Source organism: Myotis myotis, unplaced genomic scaffold (genome assembly GCF_014108235.1).
Source record: "Myotis myotis isolate mMyoMyo1 unplaced genomic scaffold, mMyoMyo1.p scaffold_m19_p_17, whole genome shotgun sequence".
Lineage (NCBI taxonomy): Eukaryota > Metazoa > Chordata > Mammalia > Chiroptera > Vespertilionidae > Myotis > Myotis myotis.
Window position 1 is genome coordinate 23490852 of NW_023416321.1, and position 23917 is coordinate 23514768.

At 38.0% G+C, this 23917-nt stretch overlaps 1 protein-coding gene across 1 annotated transcript in view; it reads right to left on the reverse strand.

The window, feature by feature from the left end:
• LOC118671442 (leucine-rich repeat-containing protein 37A-like) overlaps positions 1-23917 on the reverse strand; it is a 39802-nt gene that overhangs the window by 11874 nt on the left and 4011 nt on the right. Inside the window, exons 3-9 of the mRNA XM_036339625.1 lie at positions 19715-19786; positions 16166-16237; positions 15442-15522; positions 7691-7762; positions 7054-7128; positions 2245-2360; positions 306-440 (exon numbers count right to left, since the gene is read on the reverse strand). Of these exons, the coding sequence (XP_036195518.1) occupies positions 306-440; positions 2245-2360; positions 7054-7128; positions 7691-7762; positions 15442-15522; positions 16166-16237; positions 19715-19786 (623 nt within the window). The remainder of the gene's footprint in view (positions 1-305; positions 441-2244; positions 2361-7053; positions 7129-7690; positions 7763-15441; positions 15523-16165; positions 16238-19714; positions 19787-23917) is intronic.

The following is a 23917-nucleotide window of genomic DNA, read 5'->3' on the forward strand; positions in this document are numbered from 1 at the left end:
TATTTTTCCAAGAATAAGGCTGCCAGGCCAGTGTGCTCAGTGGTGAGCATTCACCTATGAACCAGGAGGTCACGGTTCGATTCCCAGGTAGGGCACATACCTAGGATGCAGGCTCCATCCCCAGTGAGGAGCGTAGAGGAGGCAGCTGATCAATGATTCTCTCTCATCATTGTTGTTTCTCTCTCTCTCCCTCTCCCTTCCTCTCGAAGTCAATAAAAATTTATTTTCAAGAAAGAAATAAGGCAATATGTAATTCAGTGCACTAATAAAATCATTTTTTTAATCATTAAAGTCTAGCTGCTCACTCATGAAGGCTGACAAAGTCTCGCTATTTTTCTTTGGGGCTGTCCTCTCTGGCTCAATTGTCAGCTCACTGCTGTTGTACTTCTTCCGGCCTTCTAATATTTTCATGAATGGTCCTTCTGTAAGTACTTGTTCATCTGTCAAAAAAGATACCACATTTGATATTGAAAGACTCATGGGACAGCTATTTGTCAGTCCATAGCCATACATCCCAGTCCAATATATAGGGAATCAGCAAATATTTGAGTGCCATTTAGAGAGGAGAAAAATAAACCCCAACTTAAACCTATGATTTTTGACACAACAAAAGGAGAAAATGCATCTTTTTAAAAAGTGGTTACTTAGAACATTCCATAGCATGACATATGGTGACTATATTTAGGATTATTCCATTGGTCCCCAAGGGCCAACTGCCGGTTACTGGAGGAAAGCCAAGGCTGGAAGACCCACTCAGATGATCTGCAGGTCTACTGTGACTCCTCACATTCACGCACCCCATCATGTCCTGCCTGAGATGCAGAGGGGGCCTGAGCGTTCCTCTCTCTACTCTTCGGGATGCTTGTGTTCTTGGTACCATCACAGATGACCACGATTAACACCCACTGCTAACAGGTCCTCATCTGGACACACCCTTCTCCACTAACCTACTGATTCCTTAGCTTGGGCCCTGCCTCCACAAATGCCAGCCCCATAACAGACGGTTCTATATAGAAAAAACAGTATGTCTACCCTCGCTCTGTGCTTAAGATTTAGGCAGACATCTGGGATGTACATTAAGAGACTTGCCAGGTTGTGTACCACTGTGGAATGTTCAATAAATCTATGGAATAATACTTGGGGTTCTAAAATACATAAGGGAAAAATAACTTTTGTCAGATGCCTACTTTGCTATCGTTTCATGTCATTTCTTACATTTTCAGCTTTACTTGGGAAACCATCAAAAGCTTCTGATTGTGTGAAGCTCAAGTGCACCATTGTGCAGCTGGTACACAAGAATTTTCAGAAGAATTAAACGTACTGCTGGTGGTGACAAGGGTGAGAGAAGGAGGTAACGTCCTGGGAAGGAGCATGGGCTTGCGGAGAGCCCAAAACTGGGAGCTGGAGACCTGGGCACTAGATGACAGCTCTCAGCCCTTTCTGGTCTTGTTTTCACTCACCTTAAAAGGAGATTAAAATGCCTGTTCTGCCCATTGTTGGGGCAGAAGGGAGTAATATCATTGGTCAAAACATTGTTTGAAAAATAAGCAACACTGACTTTATATCAGTAGCACAGCAGTATTATTTATGATGTGCCCCAGATCACTGACAGAAACCCATATTCAAGTTACCTGGGCATGAAATATATTTTGGAAGTTATTAAGTAGCTGCCAATAAACCTAATGTGGAGAAAAATACTTAAAAGCACACGAGTCTTTGGTGGATAGAAAACCTTGTGCTTTAGAACAAGTTCAGAGTTGGACAGCCTAGGAATAAAGAGCCCTCCCATGCCTTAGAAGGGCTGGGTAGCAGCTTCTGGTGATGGATCCAAAAACTCTCATGTTCCAAATAAAACTTACATAAAATAGCATCATTTGTACTCTTTTCATAAACTTGCAAAAACAAAATAAAAATGTATCTATATCTGTCTGCACTGCAAAGGGCAATTGAAACCTAATGCATACAAAACAGTTTACAAACTGTGACACACTAATGAACAAGTTCTCATTTGGAAGTAAAGCACCCAGCAGAGAGCACAACACACATGATGTGGCCATTAATGGTAATAACCTTCCCTTCACCTGACTTTTAGCAAAGAGTAGTTCTTAAAATTTTGGAGTTGAACTCTGAGTAAATGAATAGAAATAATGCAGTTACTTCATTTGCTTACAAACTTATCATCACTGATTACAAATAAAAACAAAATAAAAATTAAAAAGTTTATCATGGGCAATTCAGACTCACCACAACGTGTTTTTACCAGACACTCATTGTCACAATGCAGTTTGACTGACTTGGCAACAGCCTCAATATTATTTTTGAAGTGGCAGAGGCAGCAGGCCAAATGGCTAGGTAAGATCCTATAAATGGAAACACAAAGAATTAAATTAGTGGCAAAGGAATTACCTGAGTAGGTAGAAGAGATAGGCCAAGGCTACCACAGGGTTGGGCAAAAAAGAATTGTTGGGGCATTATTTCCTGAAGAGTTTTGTAGGGATCAGTTGGCCATTTGCTATTCATGAATATTGTAAATAAATAGAAAGGAGGAAAGAAGTGCCCAACAGAAGGGTAAGAATGGCAATGGGCATGGGATGCCTAGAATAAATGTGATAGAGATTATAACTGGGTGACACTGATCTGTAGTTTAATTCAGATGTATCTCCTTCTCCCAACCACAAAGAATAATGCTAATAAAATATAAATTATTTTAAAGAAGAGCCCATGAGTTCACAATGATACTCAAAAAGAAAAGAGAGAAGCTATTATTTATAGAATAATGCCAGCTAAAAAATGGAGAAAGAATAGTCTTTTCAATGAATGGTGCTGGGACAATTGGATATCTCTATGTAAAAAAAAAGTGAACTTCAACCCAAACCATATACAGAAGTGAACTTAAATTGGTTGAAAGATCTAAATGTAAAACCTAGAACTATAGAACTTCTACATGGAAACATATAAGAAAATCTTTATAACCTTGAATTGGGCAAGATTTCTTAGATACAATACCAAAAGTAGAATGTATAAAAAACAAAAAAGGGATTAATTGAACATTATCAAAATTAAGAATTTCTGACCCACAAAGAACACTCTTGGAAGAATGAAGAGACAAGCCACAGAATGGGAGCAAATACTTACCAACTGACATATTTAACATAGGACTTGTTTCCAGAATATGTAAATAACCAAAACTCAATATAAAATAGATAAATGATTCAAAGATATACAGATGGCAAATAAACATATGAAAATATATTTTACATTATTAAACATTAGGGAAATGCAAATTAGACCTACACACTGAGATACCACTACACACCTATTAAACTATATAAAATTAAACAGACTGGCCATACCAGGTATTGGCAAACATGTGAAGAAAATGAAATTCTCATACAATGGTGGGAATGTAAAATCTACAACTATTTTGGAAAATAGTTTTTTTAAAAACTTAAACATACACCTACCATTTGTTCCAGTCATTTCACGTCCAGGTATTTATCAAGAGAAATAAAAGTGTATTTCCATAAAAAGACTTGCACATAAATACTCATAATAGCTTTATTTGTAATAGTAAAAAATTGGAACTCAAATAGCCATCAATACTGATACATCAGTTGAAAAATACTGATATACCTATATATAATAAAATACTTTTCAGCAATAAAAAGAAATGAATTATCTATACACATAACAACATGAATGAATCTTAAAATAATCATCTGAGTAAAAGAAAAGAGTAGATACTGTATGATTCCATTTATATAAAATTCTAGAAAATGCAAACTAACCTATAGCAACAGAAAGCAAATCGATGCTTGCACAGGAATTGGGGATGGTAAGGAGGAATGGAAGGCAAAATTATGAAGAGGCATGATGAAAATTTCTGAGGTTATAGACAGTTTGATTTTGGTGATGGTTCTGTGGTATATGAATATATGTTGGTTGAAAGACCTAAATGTAAAATCTATTACTATGAAACTTATACAAGAAAACATATGAGTGTATACAAACACAATATATATTTATAAACAGAAATTATTATATGTCAATTATACCTCAAAAAGTTGTTAGAAGTAAATGATGTAGACAACTGGGAAAATTGGAATTTCAACTCTTTATTATGTAATATTATAGTGTAGGAATTTAATTTCTTCAGTGCATTAATAGTATTATAGTTCTACAGAGCAATGATTTTGAATATCCTAGAGGAAGTCATCTAACTGACAAGGGAAGGATTGACTGTGGCAGATGCTGTGGGAGAACTGAGGAATATGAGGTTAGACAATCACCAACAGATACAACAATGTGCAGATGGCAGTCATTTGTAGGCTGGCCTGTCAGACGCAGTTGGAGCACACTGGTAATAGCAGAACCCTTTCCTATACTAATTTCATGTAATCTTCTCAACTATCCTTAGCATAACAGCAAGTTTCTATTAGCCTGTCACATTGGGAGAGGTAGCACAATTTAAGATGCAATAAGTTCTATAATAAACGGTCACAATAGGGGTCCACAGAAATATTTTTTAAAACAAAAAACAAAACAAAATACTCTGACCCTTACTTTACACCATATAGAAAAATTTCTCAAAATGGATCATAGACCTACACATAACTAGACAACATCTGGAAGAAAACATAGGAGAAAATCTATGTGATTTTGGATTAGACAATGGGTTCTTACACAAAAAAATTCTTAGATAAGAACAAAAAAGCACAAACCAAATAAGAAAAACATTGCTGAATTAGAGTTTGATGAATTCGAGTTCCTCAAAATTTAATTTTCCAGGGCAGGCGGCATGGCGTGCCTGCCCGTGAATCCCCGGCAGAAGTGGCCTCAGAGCTGGGCAGTGCCGCACTCCCACCGGGGGCCTTGCTCCCAGGGCAGGAAGGCTCCCAGGGCAGGTGGCGCAGCACCTGCCCACGAACCCCCGGTGGGAGTGGCCTCGGAACTGGGCGGTGCCGGGGTTAGGGGTGGGTTCGAGCCACGCAGCAGCCACTTGGAGCCCACCCTTAACCCTGGTCTGTGGTATGTGTCTGCTGGGGCTGGGGGCATGCTCTGAGCTGGTCGTGATGTCCTGGCCTAATCTGTATATCTCTCTCTTATTATATAGGATTTCTACTAGAAAGGCTAATTTAAAAAAAAAATCCTATATAATAAAAGGCTAGTATGCAAATCGACCGAAATGGCGGAATGACGGGTTGCTATGACACACACTGACCATGAGGGGGCAGACACTCAATGCAGGAGCTGCCTCCTGGTGATCAGTGCGCTCTCACAGGGAGAGTGCTGCCCAGCTAAAAGCCCTGAGCTAGGTTCATAGCTGGCGAGCGCAGCGGTAGTGACAGGAGCCTCTCCGGCCTCCACGGCAGCGCTAAGGATGTCCAACTGAGGGCTTAGGCCTACTGAGAAAGCGCACAGTTTGGGCTGAGGGACCCCCCACCCCATGTATGAATTTCGTGCACTGGGCCTCTAAGAGAAATATATAGGTCAGGTGAAAATGTGAAGCAATTGCAGCTCTCATCTACTGCTGGTGGGAAGGCAAGATGGTACAACCACTTTAGAACACAGTTTAGCAGTTTCTTAACTAATTAAATATGTACTCAGCATATGATGCAGCAACCCACCTCAGGTATTTTACCCCAAAGCAATGAAAATGTACTTTTACACAAAGACCTGTATGTGAGTGTTTTTATTTTTAATCTTTTAGAATATATATATTTTTTTATTTCAGAGAGGAAGAGGGAGATAGAAACATCGCTGAGATAGAACCATTGGTCAGCTGCCTGTTGCAAGCCCACGGCCTACGCATGTGCCCTGACTGGGAATTGAACCATGACCCCCTGATCCATAAGTTGACTCTCAACCATTGAGTCACTCACGGCTGGGCCATGTGAGTGTTTTTTGCAGCTTTATTCTTAAAAATCAAAAAACCAGGAACAGCTCAAATATCCATTAACTGATGACTGCATAAACAAATTGGTGTATACACACAATTAGAATACTATGCAGCAATAAAAAGTAAAGAACTACTAATAGATGCAGCAACATGTGTAAATGTATTTTAAAAAGGGGGTTATGCTACATGAAAGAAGCCAAATACAAAAGGCTACACCAGTGGTTCTCAACCTTCCTAATGCCGCGACCCTTTAACACAGTTCCTCATGTTGTGGTGACCCCCAACCATAAAATTATTTTCGTTGCTACTTCATAACTGTAATTTTGCTACTGTTATGAATTGTAATGTAAATATCTGATATGCAGGATGTATTTTCATTGTTACAAATTGAACATAATTAAAGCATAGTGATCAATCATAAAAACAATATGTAATTATATGTGTTTTCCGATGGTCTTAGGCGACCCCTGTGAAAGGGTCGTTTGACCCCCCAAAGGGGTCGCGACCCACAGGTTGAGAACCGCTGGGCTACACTCTCCATGATTTCATTTATAAGACATCCTGGAAAAGGCAAGGCTATAATGACAAAAAATCAGTGCTCGCCAGGGGCTGGTGGTGGGAGGAAGAATTGACTGCAAGGAAACATGAGGAGGCTTTATGGGATGACAAAAGTGTTCTGTATCTCTAAGGTGATGGTGGTACATTGATCAAAACTACACAGTTACCAAAACTCACTAAACTGTACACTTTAAAAGTGATTTTTTATTTTTGTTAATCCTCACCCGAGGATATTTTTTCCACTGATTTTTTTTTTTTTCTGAGAAAGTGGAAGGGAGGGAAGGTGGGGAAAGGGGAGAGGGAGAGAGAGAAACATTGATATGAGAAAAGCACATTGATGGGTTGCCTTCTGCAGGCACTCAACCAGGGCCAGGGATCAAACCTGCAACCCAGGTACATGCTCTGGACTGGAAATTAAATCTGAGGCCCTTCAGTGTGGGGGCCAATGCTCTTACCATTAAAAAACACTGGCCAGGGTTAAAAGAGTGAATTTTATTTAATAAAAATTATACCTCAATAAACCTGACTCACGAAAATAATAAAGCAAACCTAAAATAATAACTAAGTGAAAATAAATATAAGAAAAACCAACTTACAGTTTTTCCAGTGGAAGTGTCATCTTGAGGATGTTATCAAGTGTTGTAAATGACACTTGGGTTGCTCCCATGTCTCTGAAGGAGAAGGACCAAACATGCATGATATGAACCCAAAGACAACAATTCTATATCTACTTCAATTCTGGCTTCTCTGTCAAGCCAACTCAAGAATTTATTTGCCATAGGTGATATTTTCTGAGAGCTCTTCTTGAAGAAATTTAAATTTATTTGTATCATCAAATTAATTACTTTGGTGAACAGTACAATCTGTGTTTATTATTTTTACCATTATCCTATTTGTCTTTCTCAATTGCAACCACAACTTGATTATTCTTTTTAAAATATATATATAATATACAACTTATTCCTTTTTTCTTTCTGAGATCAATGTTACTTCTACATGCATCTACATGTTTCATGTCTGAATGTGTTCTTCAACACTGCTCCCTTCCTCTCCTGGCTGTCTTGCTCTTCTTGTACAGTCTTTATCATTTTTCTGTGATAATAGTCATTTTCAATAACCTAGTTAAAATTTAAATTATGACTTTTTAATCAAAATGCAAAATATTTAATCTTGGATGAAAGTAAGAAAGAGCAGAAATTATCTCATGAGCCATGAAATTGTTGCAATACTTACAAATATTTCAGTGCCGGCAAATTAAAAAGATATGGATCTTGAACAGTTGTCAGAGGATTACGATTGAGGATTCTGAAAAAATGCAATAGAATTAAAACTGTCTGCATTCTCAATAACTGCCATGAAAGCTTATATTCATTTTGTTGGTACAAAACTTGAAGGTTAAAAAAATCATTTTCTGTCTTTACCTTTAGGTTACCCTTAAGAATCCCTAAAGCATACTTTTTTGGGGAACTACCCAGGTCTCTAAATGATAAAATGGAGAAGAACATGTAAAAAATAGGGAACAAGTGAACAGCAAATAAAAAAGTATGCCAAAGAACTTTTCAGATTGAAAACTCTATTAATGCCCGGCTGGTGTGATTCAGTGGTTGAGCGTTGACCTATGAAACAGGAGGTAATGGTTCGAGTCCCAGGTCAGGGCACAATCCCGGGGTAGCAGGTTTGATCCCCAGTATGGGGAGTGCAAGAGGCAGCCAATCAATGATTCGCTCTCATCATTTATGTTTCTATTTCTCCCTCTCCCTTCCTCTCTGAAATCAATAAAAGTATATTTAAAAAGAGAAAAAAAAGAAAACCTTATTAGTGACTATGCTGATACGAAGCTCCTGCTCTATAGACATTACTATTTCTAGTGTCCTCCATAATTCAAGGTGCTTTTCTTTCATCTCCAGAAATTTTTAAAAATCCAATTTAAACCACCCAGTTAAAGAGAAAAATAGGACTAACTCCTTGGTTTTGGAGCCAAAAAAAAAGGATAAATCTAAGAGGAACTGGTGAAAGCCATGTTCCTATCACATACTCCCATGTGTATTTTTATATCACAGGCTTTGTTACATTATATGTAAATCACCTGTTTACTTGTCAATTTCTTGGACTGTTAGTGCCTGACATTTACTAGGTATTTATTTATTTATTATTTTTTAAAATATATTTTAGTGATTTTTTACAGAGAGGAAGGGAGAGGGTAGACAGTTAGAAACATCGATGAGAGAGAAACATCGATCAGCTGCCTCCTGCACACCCCCAACTGGGATGTGCCCACAACCAAGGTACATGCCCTTGACCGAAATCGAACCTGGGACCGACCCTTCAGTCCGCAGGCCGACGCTCTATCCACTGAGCCAAACAGGCCAGGCGCATTTACTAGGTATTTAATAGATGTTTGCTTAATAAATAAATAACATTTTGATTATATATCAATGAAATGAACAAATTTGTTAATTGACACAAATTTTTATTCCCAATGCTGAAATAAATGTTCTTCTCAATTCTATAAAACATACAAGTAAAACAAGACAAACAAAAAACAAGAAAAAAAGAAAATCTGTCTTTAGGTTAACTACTCTAAAGTCATTAGTATACTTTTGCAGACTATTATAAAGATGATTATTACAGCTAATATCTATTAGGCTACTGGGCATCTGTAATGAACATTTCATATTTAATCCTCACAATAACTTTATTGATATATATTATTACCCCGTTTTACAAATGAGGAAGCTGAGGCACAGTGAGGTTATATAAGTTGTCCTAGGTTGTCAAGCTAGTAAAAAGCAGAGCTAGAATTTGAACTCAGTTCTGACCTTAAACCCATGTTTAAGCCCCATTAAGTTAGCTGCTACTTTAACCTTAATTCTGAGACCACTAGATATAGAAATCCCTTTTCAAATTTCATGTACCCATCTGGGACAGCCTCTATGAGAATTATATTCTTTTCCTTTTTATTCCTGTTTCCTAATGATCAGCCATGATTAAATATTTAACTAGCTTAGAGTCATTGAGACTTTAGAAATTTAAAACCATGTTGTAGGCAAATCAGTGAAAACGGTGAAGTAAGTCATCCCTAAAAAACAACTGACAAAAAATGGTCAGAATCAACTTTTTCAACTGTAAATTTAGCCATCAGGCTTGGAGGAATCCAGGGAACATTTAGTCAAGAGAAATTATTGCTTTCTGTAAGAACAGTGATCTTTAACTCATCCTAGAGCTTTGCTCTCCATCCCTGGGGTAACCTTGAAAAACAGCCCACAGCCCCAGTACCACAGAAAGCAGAATGGAATGAAATCATATTCCCAAAGAACTGTCGTTTTACCTGTCTGGTGGTTCCCTGGAAGACCACACTTTAAAGGCTTGTTTTTGACCTGAGAGCTGCCTAGCCCCTAAAGCCTCTGTCCTCAGAGGGTATTTTGTGAAAACCATTTCATGTAAATGTTTTAACATGGCAGCTGCTGAGGCAATGGATAAAAGTTGGTGTAAAAAATAGGCTAACAACAAAAGTTAAAAGGAAAAGCTGAGAAATAAGATGTCTACAGAGACTCTGAAGTGCTCCAACATATGCCTGGGAAACTGAAAGACCATGAGACATATTCCTGGGAATCTAAAAATAAAAAACTATTACCGCTAGCCTGGCCAGTGTAGCTCAGTGGTTGAGCATCGACCTACAAAGCAGGAGTCACGGTTCAATTCCCGGTCAAGGCACATGACTGGGTTGCAGGCTTGATCCCAAGTGTGGGAGATGTAGGAAGCAGCAGATGAATAATTCTCTCTCATCACTGATGTTTTTTCTATCTATCTTTCTCCCTCTCCCTTCTTCTCTGAAATCAACAAAAATATATTTTAAGAAAACAAACTATTACCGCTAATACGTTCAGGGGTACAAGGCCGCTGAAGGTTGCAGGATATAAGACCAATATGAAAAAATTAGCTGTATTTCTATACACATTGAGCAATGAGTAATCCAGAAATGAAATTAAGAAAATAATCCTATATAATAAAAGCCTAATATGCAAAGTGTCGTGTCGACCAGTCGGCCATTCAACCAATCAAAGCATTCAACCAATCTGAGCATATGCTAATGATATGCTAAAGCCACTCAACCACTCACTATGATGTACACTGACCACCAGGGAGCAGACGCTCCCACTGGTAGGTTAGCTTGTTGCTGGGGTCTGGCTGATAGGGACTGAGTGAGAAGGGCTGACACGCCCTGGAACCCTCCAATGGTCACTCTCCAGCAGGCCAACCTTCTGTGTCTCTCCCCGGATCCGATCGTGCACCGGTGGGGTTCCTTGGCCTGGCCTGCACCCTCTTGCAACCTGGGACCCCTTGGGGGATGTCTGAGAGCCGGTTTTGGCCCGATCCCACAGGCCAGGCCAAGGGACCCCACCAGTGCATGAATTTGTGCAGCAGGCCTCTTGTTTCATCTATAATAGCATCAGAAAGAATGAAATACTTAGTAAAAAATTTAACCAAACTTCATGACTCTTATACTAAAAACTAAAACAACATTGCTTAAAATAATTAAGATGTAAATAAATGGAAAGACATGCTGTGTTCATGGATCAGAAGATGATACTGTTAAAATGGCCCTACTCCCCAAATTGATCTATGGTTTCAATGCAACCCCTGTCAAAATCCCAAATGACTTTTCAAAAATGTACAAGCTAATTCTAAAATCATGTGGCAATTCAAAGGACAGAGAAAGCCAAAACAATCTTGATAAAGAACAACGTGGGAGGACTCATAGGTCCTGGATTCAAAACCCAATTCAAAGCCACAGCAGTCACAGTGTGGTACGGCCTAAGGCTAGACATATAAATCAATGGAACAAATTGACAATCCAGAAATAAACCCTCACATGTATTGTCTATTTTCAACAAGGATGCCAAGACAATTCAATGTGCAAAGAATCGTCTTTTTAAATGGGGCTGAGACAACTGTATATCCACATGCAAAATAATAAAGTTGAATTCTACCTATACTTCACACCATATATAAAAATTAACTCAAAATGAATCAAATACCTAAGTGTAAGAGTTAAAGCTGTACAACTCTTAGAAGAAAGCAAGGAGTAAATCTCTATGACCTTATATTAGCCCAATAGTTTCTTAGATATGATATTAAAGGCACAAACTAAAGGAAAAATAGATAAATTAGACTTTATAAAACTAAAAACTTCCAGGCCTTCAAAGGACACTATTAAGAAAATGAAAAGACGCCGAAACCGGTTTGGCTCAGTGGATAGAGCGTTGGCCTGAGGAATGGAAGGTCCCGGGTTCGATTCCGGTCAGGGGCGTGTGCCTGGGTTGCAGGCACATCCCCAGTGTGAGATGTGCAGGAGGCAGCTGATCAATGTTTCTGTCTCATCGATGTTTCTGACTATCTCTCTCCCTTCCTCTCTGTAAAATATCAATAAAATATATTAAAAAAAAAAACATATATCCAGCCCTAGCTGGAGTGATCAGTGGTTAGAGCATCAGCCTGGGGACTGAAGGGTTCCGGGTTCGATTCTGATCAAGGGCACATGCCCAGGTTGTGGGCTCAATTCCCAGTTGGGGGCTTGCAGGAGGCAGCCAATCAATGATTCTCTCTCATCATTGATATTTCTCTCTTTCTCCCTTCCCTTCCTCTCTGAAATCAATAAAAAAACATATATTCATACAAACACTTGTATGTGAATGTTCATAGTAGCATTAGTCATAGTAGCTAAATAAAAAGAATAGAAAATTAGTTGCAAAACTCATAAGGGTTCTGCCCCTTATTAACAGTGTGAAACTAGGCAAGTTATCCAAAGTCTCTAAGTTTCAATGGGGATAATATCTACATCACAAGGATTGTTGGGAAAATGAGAATGAGATATAGTGTGAGCTAACTTGTAATGAGCATTTACCATGTACCAAGCACTATTCTAAGAGCTTTAGGCACACTATCTTATTTGTATAGTAATGAAAGTACTAAGTATAGTGCCTGAAACATAATAAGCTCCTAATAAAGGTAGGTGTCAAAGAAACATTATGGGCAGCGGAAGAATTACTCTGCTTTTGAGAGAGAGAAGACACCTACTATACAGATGGGAAGAATAAGATGCAGTTGGAAGAAGAAGTCTCATCATAGCTGCTGGGTATGACAATCTCAAAACTTTTGAACCATTACAAATAAAACCACCACCCTAAATCATCCCAAAGGATAGTAATTTTTATCTTCAGTGCTTATGCCTTCTGGAATCTAAAAAGGAGCTGCCAGGATTTCAGTACCTAACAAAACCTGATGACAATACACATAGTGTCCTGTATGCTCACAGCTATCTAAAGGGAACCAATCAATGCTAGTTGAACAGGGGAGCATTAGGGTGTCTATGTGACCACAGCTCAATTTGCCTTCATAGTGTGGACTGACATGCCGCACTGATATTCTCAACAGTGGGGGAAATATTTCAACAGGGATAAGGCTTGGATTTTCCTTTCTCTCTCTTACTGATTATGTTCGTGGCACAATATTGATGAAACACAGACACGCAGCATGTGAATGTGCTCCATCTGGATAAGCTATAGCCTTTCTACATTGTAGAGTCCTTCGTTTTCTAAAATCATGGAGCTTGTATTTTTAGAATAAATGAACTAAAAGAAGTTTTAAAAATAAGCCATCAGTCTGGACCTATGTAGGTGAATGAAGGAGAAGCACTTTAAAGTCAGAAAAAATAAGTAGATTTAACATTTAGGATTATCAACCACTGCTAGTTTTCCATAATATATTTCATTCCCGATTTTATCTGAAGGAATAGGCTTATGACTACCATTCGAAAAGTGTTACTTTATTAATACACTCAGCATGTTTCTGAGGTGGATTTCAGATCCAAAATGGACTCTTTACCACACTGTTAATTTGTTTATTCAGTGTCTGTCAATAACAGATTTCACTCAATAAACTTACTGAAATATAATTACTTGAAAACCAGGGGTGAATCAAGGTTTTGTGGAGACTGAACCTCATCTGTTTTTGGAAATCCTAATAAAAATATGCAAAATTGTGAATATGAAAAGTGATAGGCCCCTCCAACTTGCTAGAACTTGGAAGGGACTTATGCAAGTGAAGAACCCTGAAGCTTAAGCTTCATTCAATTCATGATAAATCCATCTCACACTTATTACAAACTTATTTATTGCAGGGGAAAATATTCTTTCAACTTATAAAAACACCAGCAATATATTATATAGATGATAAAATGACTTGGGAAAAGATGCAATTTAGTTTATATCTCACTATGGCAAATGTTTCCTGAAGCAAGTTTGTTTTGTCCATAAGATTTGGCCCAAAACAAAGGGGCCCAGCCTCCAGCACACACTTATGGTTTCTGACAACCTTTTGAAAGTACTATGAGTTAGTTTTAGAACTACAGCTCTATTCAGATCACAAGATAGGGGTATTAATTTATTTCTAACATCAGCTAGCTCTGATTCTTTCATTAACTTTTCTGTCATTTAAGATGAACCCAGAAACTCAAGATAAACAAATTGGTGCCTACTCTGTTACAAACCTTTTTTGACACATCACCCAGTTCCCGTTTTGTCTCCCTCCTATCCTGTTACCCTGCTGTAAAGATGCTGGAAAGGCTCTCGTATGTTTTCCCATCAACATCCACCTTACTCCTTCCAGTATCAAGTTCTTGGGGATAAAGTCCCTGTCCAATTCTTCTTTGTACCCCCAGCAATTAGTACATGCTGACACTGTTTCTGAATTTTTTTCAACTGTGATTCCACAATTCTGTTTGTTTGTTCCCCCCTGTACTACCTTCATAACTATAGTGAAACTCAGATTCTTATAGGAGACTCTCAGTATTACACAATGCTTAGTAAAGGTGGTGAGTTTTCGACATTGTATCGACGCTAACAAAACCTCTTGGTGTAGGGACGTAATGAGCGTGCTCTCTAATGCATTGACCAAAGGAAAACTGGCTGTCAGTGCTCTTTCTCCAAGTGAGGTATCATCAAATTAATGAGAGAAGATGGAGGCCGCTACAGATGGGCATCTGCAGGAACTGTCAGTCCAGCTTGGCACACCCTGAACACCCGCATCTAACCCGAAATGAACTGTGTGAAATTGGATTTCTATACCACAAGACAGTAAGACAGTCTTTTCCAAGGACAAGATTGGAAGACAATATTCATCTTGAGTCTAAAATCCTTTCCAGGCCACTGAACATACCCACTATGATTTGCTTATGTCACAGAGAAATCACAGAAGTTTCTAGCTGAAGGGAATAAAACCCATACTTCTGACTGAGGAGTAGTCAGGAAAGAAATTGGAATGAGGCTCCAGCTATGTATTTTCTTTATGAATATTTTTTCACACCACAACTTAAACAGCATATTCTCCCTTAATTCAAAGATTCCCATTGCCACAGACAATTCACTTCAGAGGTATAGAGGTTCTGAAAAATAATGTTCTAATTGGGAAGAGCTGTGCCCTGTGGCAGCTTTTTAGGAATTCTTTCTGCTTTACCATTTAAGAGACTCATGAGGAAGCATCCATATCTTTTGCTCCCTGGAGAACTCTGAAAGAAACTTAATTCTTGCAGTTCTATGTTGCATACATATGAACAGTTAGGAACTTTGCACATGAGCAGGAATCAAAGTCAAATTCAGAAGTGGAATTTCAGGGACCATTCATATATCAGAGCAGAAGCAATACCGGGATTCCCATGACAGTGATACTTTGAATGTTATGTGCTTGGCGCCCTGTATTGCACATGCCAAAGGTTAGTTCTGGAGAAAGCAGAGCATGCCATATATGAGTTAGACAAGTCTCTTGACCTCTTTGTACCTTAGTTTCCTCATTTGGAAAAAAAAAGAAGGGATCTTAAACCATACTTTTCAAAAAGAGTTCAAACTGAGCTTATACCCAGCCAACCAATCACTGTAAGATGTTTTTACACATAACTTTCTCATGTGTTCATCTTCTATTTCACTTACAACTTGTGTAAAAACTGCATTCCATGTGAGGCCTGAAATGTTCCAAAGTTCACTTTTGTGATTGAATTGCAACCAAGATTTCTACAAAAGAAAGACACAAGCAAAAGAAGAGAGAGAAATAATTCTTTCAGATCATTTAGCTCGTAGCAGTAATTTTAATTTATATATGATAAAACCACAATTATCCCACTGTACACTAAATAAATCTCACTGTGAGAGATATTTGCTTATGATTTAAGCTTTCATGTTTATACATGCCGTGCATTATATACAAAACAGTAAGGGCTCAAGAAATAATTAATTGATCTTTCTCTAGAATAGGGATACACAACTTCAACACTATTGACATTTTGGGCTAGATAATTTTTTATTATGGGGGGGGGGGTTGTCCTATGCCTTATAGTATGTTGAACAACAACTCTAGCCTCTACCCACTAAATGCCAGTAGCAAATCTACAGTTCTGACAACTAAAACTCTCTGGCTATTGCCAACTGCCCTGGTACAAAATCACCCTGGTTGAGAACCACTGCTATAGAATGGTTCATTCTGAATGTGAGAGAATTCTCACACTAATCTGTACTAGAAACAAAAAGGATTTGCTACATAACTTTAGTAGCTTTCTACTAATAAAATTTTAATCTTACTTCAAAATAAATAACAAAGAGGTTTACAGTTAAATTTTATAAAATTTCTAAACACAATGAAGTTGTATTTATAACTTACATATACTGTAAAAAAGGTAGTGATTCAAACGCATTCCTTTCAATAAATTCTATTTTATTGCAGGATAAGTCTCTAGAAAAAGAAAATAATGCCTCAATTAGCTATTAGATATCTAACTAGTAGGAATAACTGGTAGAGGTTAGAATAATATTGAATACGCAGCTTTAGTCTAAACTCTAAACCTTAAGAATTGTAATTTGAACCATCCAGAGCCCCTTACACTGCCCTCATCTCTCTTAAGAGTCTCACCTTCATGATCTTCATAAATACAACATAAACTACAGATCTTGATAGATTTCGAAGGAAGTCTTTCCTGAGATCAGAAGAATTGACTAGAGGACCATTTGTGGTCACATAAAATTTAGATTATGAGCTCAAAGTTTATATCTTCATGTACATTTATAAATGTCTAACATTAAAAGAAATTGTCTCACACCTACACACCTTCCTGGTTTCGTTCTGTTTTTCTAGGCAAATTCAATACCAGAAGGAATAAAAGACATCTTTCCATATAACTTGAAAGGAAGTAACTGCTCTAATTAATACAGAACTTTGAACTAATTCTGAATGATACTTTCTATTATATTAATAGAAATTCATTTCTTATTTTACATTGCTTTAATACCTATGAATTTAATTGCTTCAGTTGTACAGTGGTGGGACAACAGAAAACAACATGGTACTGGATTTTTATTTGAAAACACCATCTCTTGTCTATAATTGACAGTCTTATTTCCATTGATTCCACTTTAGTCCCTCACTTTTCTCCTGGATGGGTATAACTGTCTTTTGACTCGTGTTTCCATCTATACTCTCCCCCTTGCTAAACCATCCTGCACACAGTCACCAGATTAACACTCCAGAAGCGGTTCTCAAATACCAGCCAGCATCACTTGGGAACTTATTGAAGATGCACATTCTCAGTCTGACTCTGGATTGATGAATTAGTAACTGTGGGTGCAGCTTGAGTTTTAAAAAAGCCCTCCAAGTGACTCTGTTGTAGGCTAAAGTTTCTCCTTGAGCAATGCTGTGATAACGTGGTACTTGGCATTCAAAGTACTAGAAGATCTGGCTCTAATCTCCTACTCTCCCTCCTTGCACTCTACAGCTACTCAAGATATTTTTCCTGTATGTTGCCTCTCCCCAGGCTCCTTTTGTGAGCTAATTTCATCCAAGATGTCTGTCTGATGATCCCAAAGCGCCGTCAAGGTCCTGTTCAAACAGCTCTGCTCTACTAACATCTTTGCTGGCCCATCTTGAAGTCTCTTTTCCCTCTGTTCTGACCAAAACAAACTTATCTCTCATTGTCCATATCCAGGTCTTCTTTTTATGTTTTTTTTTTTATTTTTTATTTTTATTTTTTTTAATATATTTTATTGATTTTTTACAGAGAGGAAGGGAGAGAGATAGAGAGTTAGAAACATCGATGGGAGAGAAACATCGATCAGCCGCCTCCTGCACATCTCCCACTGGGGATGTGCCCGCAACCCAGGTACATGCCCTTGACCGGAATCGAACCTGGGACCTTTCAGTCCGCAGGCCGACGCTCTATCCACTGAGCCAAACCGGTTTCGGCAGGTCTTCTTTTTAATACAGTTATGTTTGTATCCTACTTCCTCTGAGCATAAACTCCTTTAAAGTATGGACTGGGTCTTTCTCTGCATTGTCTACTGACACATGAACAGGTATAACTCAAATATTTATAGAATAAACAAATAGCTGGGAAGTAGAGGGAAAAAAATGACTTTTAAAAGAAATGTAGTTTTGGCCCTAACCGGTTTGGCTCAGTCAATAGAGTGTCAGCTTGCAGAACAAAGGGTCCTGGGTCAATTCCAGTCAAGGGCATGTACCTTGGTTGCAGGCTCCTCTCTGGCCTGGGCCCTGGTCAGGGCTCATGCAGAGGCAACCAATCGATGTGTTTCTCTCACATTGATGCTTCTCTCTGTCTTTCCCTCTCTCTTCCACTCCCCCTAAAAATCAATGGAAAAATATTCTTGGGTGAGGATTACCAAAAACCAAAACCAAAACAAACAAAAAAAGAAATGTATTTTTATTTATTTCATGGCTCCCTCTGGTGTGCCACTGCAGCACATTGTCTTCCATTTAGTACTTGTGCTCTATGGTCTAAGTGAGATCATGAATTACTAGAAGGGTAGGAACCCTGAAGTACCTATCTTTGTGTCTATAGTACTAGTAAAGTGCTTGGAAAATTCTTTTTTAGCTTGCTTATTCATTGGCATTTTTTAGTATTTGGGAATACTTATGCTAGTATGAAATCGTTAGCTTACAAAGTATTTCACAGTAGAAGTAATGAATGACCTAACTTATTAAGCAGTTATTTACTTCATTTTATTTCCTCCAAACCGTTTATGATGTTTGGAAGCGAGATGGCAGAGATACCCAAGAAGACCAATACAAAAGTGGATGTCCCTCTGAAGCTTGAAAGGTTTGGTAATACAAGTGACTATTTTGAGTGCCAAGTGAGGCTCTTTATACCTACTTCACTAAGCATTCTACATTTTCAAAAAGAATCCACTTGCTAAAGAGTATCATTAATTAGCTTAATAGGGATTAATGACATACAAAACTTTAAGTGCCATGGACCAAGAATCATAATTGAGCTTTTATAGCAAAGAGGATCTCTTTATTTCTAAGTAAATAGAATTACTAGGCAAGTATTTCTTCCTTGACAAGGAGACTGGAGAGGTTTTTATATTAAAATTAGTGAAATTAGGGACATTTCTGATATGCTTATTTAGTGTAGTCATTTGTAACAATACCACTTAACCATCATTTTAAACATTTATTTTTAGTATTGGTATAACAATTCCTGCATTGAAATCCTCAACACCAATTTGCTTTCTTGGTAACTTAATATGTTCTTAATAATATTGTTTACATAATTCATCAGCTTAAACATTTAATGTGTAAATGTTAATCTCATTTAGATTAAATTATCAAAAAAATCTGGTTAATGGCATTCAAATTAATGTAAATGTTCTATATTTTCTTGTCCTATAGGAGACAATTTGAGGTTAAGTTGAGTTCCTCTCATTTTACTAAATCAGTATTTTAAAAACTTTTCCGTAAAGGCCAGACAGTAAGGCTTTGCAAGCCCCGGACAGTCTGTCACGCATACAGTATTCTTCTTTTTTTCTTTTCTTTTACAGGCCTTCAAAAGTGTAAAAATCATTCTTAACTTATGTGCTCTAAGAAACACACAAACATAGGCCTGATATAATCCATGGTCTCTAAACTAAATATAAATATAAGCAGATGGTATATGAACACTTATATAACAAGGTGCATATGGGTGTGTTACTCAGACCTCATTACCACTTTTACTCAATAATTATCTATATCTTGTCTATATGATTATAAAATGAAAATATGTAAGAGATATTAAATGCTAGAAATTGGCTGGAGCCCAACAAAGACTTACAGAATTTTATTGTTGGGAGAAATTGTAGAGATTATCTTATTTGAACCCCTTATTTATTTTATAGATAATATAACTAAAAAACTCATAAATAAAAACAATTAACTTACAAATACTGGAGAGAAAACAGGCCTTCAAATGAATCCTTACGTAATTCTCTCAAATTATTTCCACTGAGATTTCTGAAAAATGAAAAGGTTATTTCTGGGTCAAAATGCAAAATAACTACAACTACTTACTGCACAGAAATATATATGGGGAAACATGGGTAATGGTGCCCACGAAATACCCTAATTTTTATTTAATTGAAGGAAGATAATCTGTTTTACTTTCAAACCTTTCTTCTCACGTTTTTGTGCAAACAATAGGCCATTCTAGAATTGATTCACTTTCCTTCCTCAGCTTTCTGTCTATTCAAAGAACTTATCAATACTTGAAATTATATCTATGTATTTATTATATTTATATATTTTTTCATATTATACATTTGCAAACCCCTTGAGAACTGGCATAATTTGTCTACGATGTTCTTGGGCCTGGAATCCTGGCACATAAAACAGTTCCTGGCACATAGCAGATGTTCCATAAATACTTTTTCCATGATTTCAGAAAATGACAAACATCATTTTCAGTCTACTACTTTTATTTAAAACAAATCATTCATTTACCATCACTTATGAGAGTAATTACAACTTAATGGGCAAGGAAATGTCTTTCTGCTCCCCTAAATTTGTGACTCTTAATCTTTGGAGATAAGAGCCCTGTGAGAATTTTCATAAAATCTATGGACCCTTTGCCTAGAAAACTGCACCTTCTTATATACATGCAAAAGTGTGCATGTAATTTCCATTTGTTGATTATCCCTTTAGGGCAGACGTCAGTGAATAGGATTGAATTCAGGGGGCCAAACCTGAATGAGGAATAAAATTACATTTCTATTTTCACAAACCTCTACCTAAAATTAGCATTGCCTTGCATTGTGAATTTAGGCAACAAACCATAGATTAGCAGTATGGTAGTTCAATGGGTCTCCAATAAAGATATTTTCATATAATAAATTTTCACATATTTTTTGCAGATACCGCAAAATATCATTTATTAATTCTCATCACTACCTTGAAGCTATAACAGTTATTAGACCAACCACTATTGCTTGTTATTTAATATGTTAAGAGAAGCAGATTTGCCCTGGCTGGTTTCTCAGTGGTTAGAGCATCGGCCCACAGACCAAAGGGCATGTATCTCAGTTGCAGATTCAATCCTTGGGCCCAATGTGAGCAGGTGGCAGTTAATCAATGTGCCTCTCTCATGTGGATTTTTTTTTTCTTTCTCTCCCCCCGCCCCCCACCTCCCTCCTTTCCACCCTCTCAAAAAAAAAAAAAAATCTATAGAAAAAATATCTCTGGGTGAGGATTAAATAAAAAAATAAAAAAGAGAAGTGGATTTATTAATAATCTTTTAAAAATATTTTGAAATCTACATTTCAATAATAGGTTTACTATATTTTCCTATATATTTTAACTAAGAACATAGACTTCTGCAGATCACCAGAGATATATAGGGGGGGAAAGGTTAAGAAATCGTGCACTGCCTCTAGCTGGTTTGGCTCAGTGGATAGAGCGTCGGACTGCAGACTGAAGGGTTCCAGGTTTGATTCTGGTCTGGGCACATGCCTGGATTACAGGCTCAGCCCCCAGTGTAGGGCATGCAGGAGGTAGCCGATCAGTGATTCTCTCTCATCATTGATGTTTCTATCTCTCTCTCCCTCTCTGAATCAACAAAAATATATTTTAAAAAATGAAATCATGCACTGGGGGTCCATTGACCCTAAGTTAGGAACCTCTCCCTTATAAAGAATAAATCTCAAGCTGACTTAGAAATCTTCAAACCTTATGAGAGTCATGTTATTGTGTATCAACTCCCAAACACAAGTTTTTTCAAAATTAATGTTTAAAGTTCAATTTATTAAAAAAAAAATGTAATGTAGGTTCTTATGGCTCAAAATTCCAAAGGAATATGGTACACAATCCAATGTGTTTTCTCCTAGATCAGCGGTTCTCAACCTATGGGTCATGACCCCTTTGGCGGTCAAACGATCCTTTCACAGGGGTCGCCTAAGACCATCCTGCATATCAGATATTTACATGACGATTCATAACAGTAGCAACATTACAGTTATGAAGTAGCAACGAAAATAATTTTATGGTTGGGTCACAGCATGAGGAACTGAATTTAAAGGGCCAGATGGTTGAGAACCACTGTGACCTAGATCATCTTTCAGACTACCCCACTCCCTCTACTCCTTAAAGGAAACTAATGTCATTTTTTTTTGTGTGCCCGAATGACTTTCATTTTAATTACCAGATACTATCATGGAAAAAATAAACTATATATAGTTTCAAAAAATTCATATTAAAAACAACAACTGCCTGGTTCTTTTTTTTCCCCCTTACCAATAAGATATCAGACTAAGGAAGGAATCTTTTAGGGTGCTCAAAAACCCTGTTTTTAGAATACTATGACTATTATGTCTTTTGTTATTAATTGAGAAGTTATTTATGTCATCAATTTGAACTAATAATATGACACACAAACTATCTTGAAAATATCAGTTAATTACTTGGAATGTAAATATTTCTTCCCAAATCACTTATGTGCCTAACCAGACTTTTCTACACATCAATAAATAAAGATAAACAAAAGAAAAATGGGCAAAAAAGAACAAAACAAATTCAGAGGAGAAATAGAAATGTTCAATAAATATATAAAGATACTTAAATTCGCAAGTAATCAAAAAATTCAAATTTAGACAGGACCGTTTTATTCACCCATTAAATCAGCCAAAAAATAGAGTGGTAGGAGGGTAGAGGGAAATATGCTGTTGTGGCCCACTGACTACAGTGTAACTTGGCACAACTTCTTTGAGGCAATTAAATTGTGATATCAATATAGTCTTCACCCCAATAATTCCATTTCTAAATATCTATTCTGCATGTTGCAGCAATACATGTAACAAGAAAATTGGACATAATCTAGACATCCATCAATAGAAGGATTATTAAACTATGGAATGTTATGCAGAAGCTTAAATGAATTGGGTTACCCTCTACGTACCAAGAAGGAAACATGTCTAAGATATATTGTGAGGTGAAAGAATCAAGTGGTAGTATGTTACCATTTATGTTTAAAAAAATGTAAAAATCACACAACATACCTATTTTGCTATCTGTAAATATGTATGTAGGCAAATGTGTGGGAAAAGGTCTGTAAGGAAATACAGTAAACATAGAGTAGCAGTTGCCTTAGGGTGGTGGATGGGGGCACAAGCAGGGTTTTCACTATACCTGCTATTTCATTTTTATATATTGAGAAAACTAGAGGCCCGATGCACAAAATTCGTGCATGGGAGGGGGGAGGGTCCCTTAGCCTAGTCTTCACCCTCTCCAATCCAGGACCCCTCAGGGGATGTCCAACTGCCTCTCGCAATCTGGGACCACTGGCTCCTAACCACTCATCTGCCTGCCTGCCTGATTGCCTCTAATCCCTCTGCCTGCCTGCCTGATCACCCCTAACCACCTCTGCCTGCCTGCCTGATTGCTCCTAACTGCTCCCCTACTGGCCTGATCGCCCCTAACTGCTCTGCCTTGCCCCACACCTGGGACCCAGGGTTCTCTCCTCTGCCGGTCACAGGCACCCGGGACCAGGGCTTCCCTCCCGCTGGCCGGCCGCAGGGACCCAGGACCCGGGTCAGCCTCACCCGGGCTGGCCATAGCTGCAGGGGTCCGTGGGCGGGCGGCTTCACCCGGGCCACAGCCGCAGACGCTGGTGCCCGGGACTGCGGGGTGGGTGGCTTGTCCCTCTTCCGGGCCACAGGCGCAGGTGGAGGCACAGCCATTGGCGCCCAGGATCGCAGGCAGGTGGCTTGTCCCTCTCCCAGGCCGCAGGTGCAGGCACAGCTGTTGTCACCCAGGACCGCAGGGCATGTGGCTTGTCCCTCTCCTGGGTTGCAGCCTAGCTGGTCCCATTCCTCTCTCCCCACTGTTGAGTGTCTGAGCCATTGTTGCATGACGGTGTGACAACCATTTGAATATTAGCTCTTTATTATATGGGATAATCAGGTATTACTTGTTATAATGGAAAATAAGTTTAAATTGACCCTGATTTTAAAGAGGGCCTACCAAAATAATTTTTAAAATAAACAGAATTGCAATCAATAGACGTTGATTTGGGATATGAAGGGGGGAAATACCTTTCCTCAGACCTATTGACCTCAAAATTCTGGACCAAGAAGGATCGTACAATGCAGTTAGTTT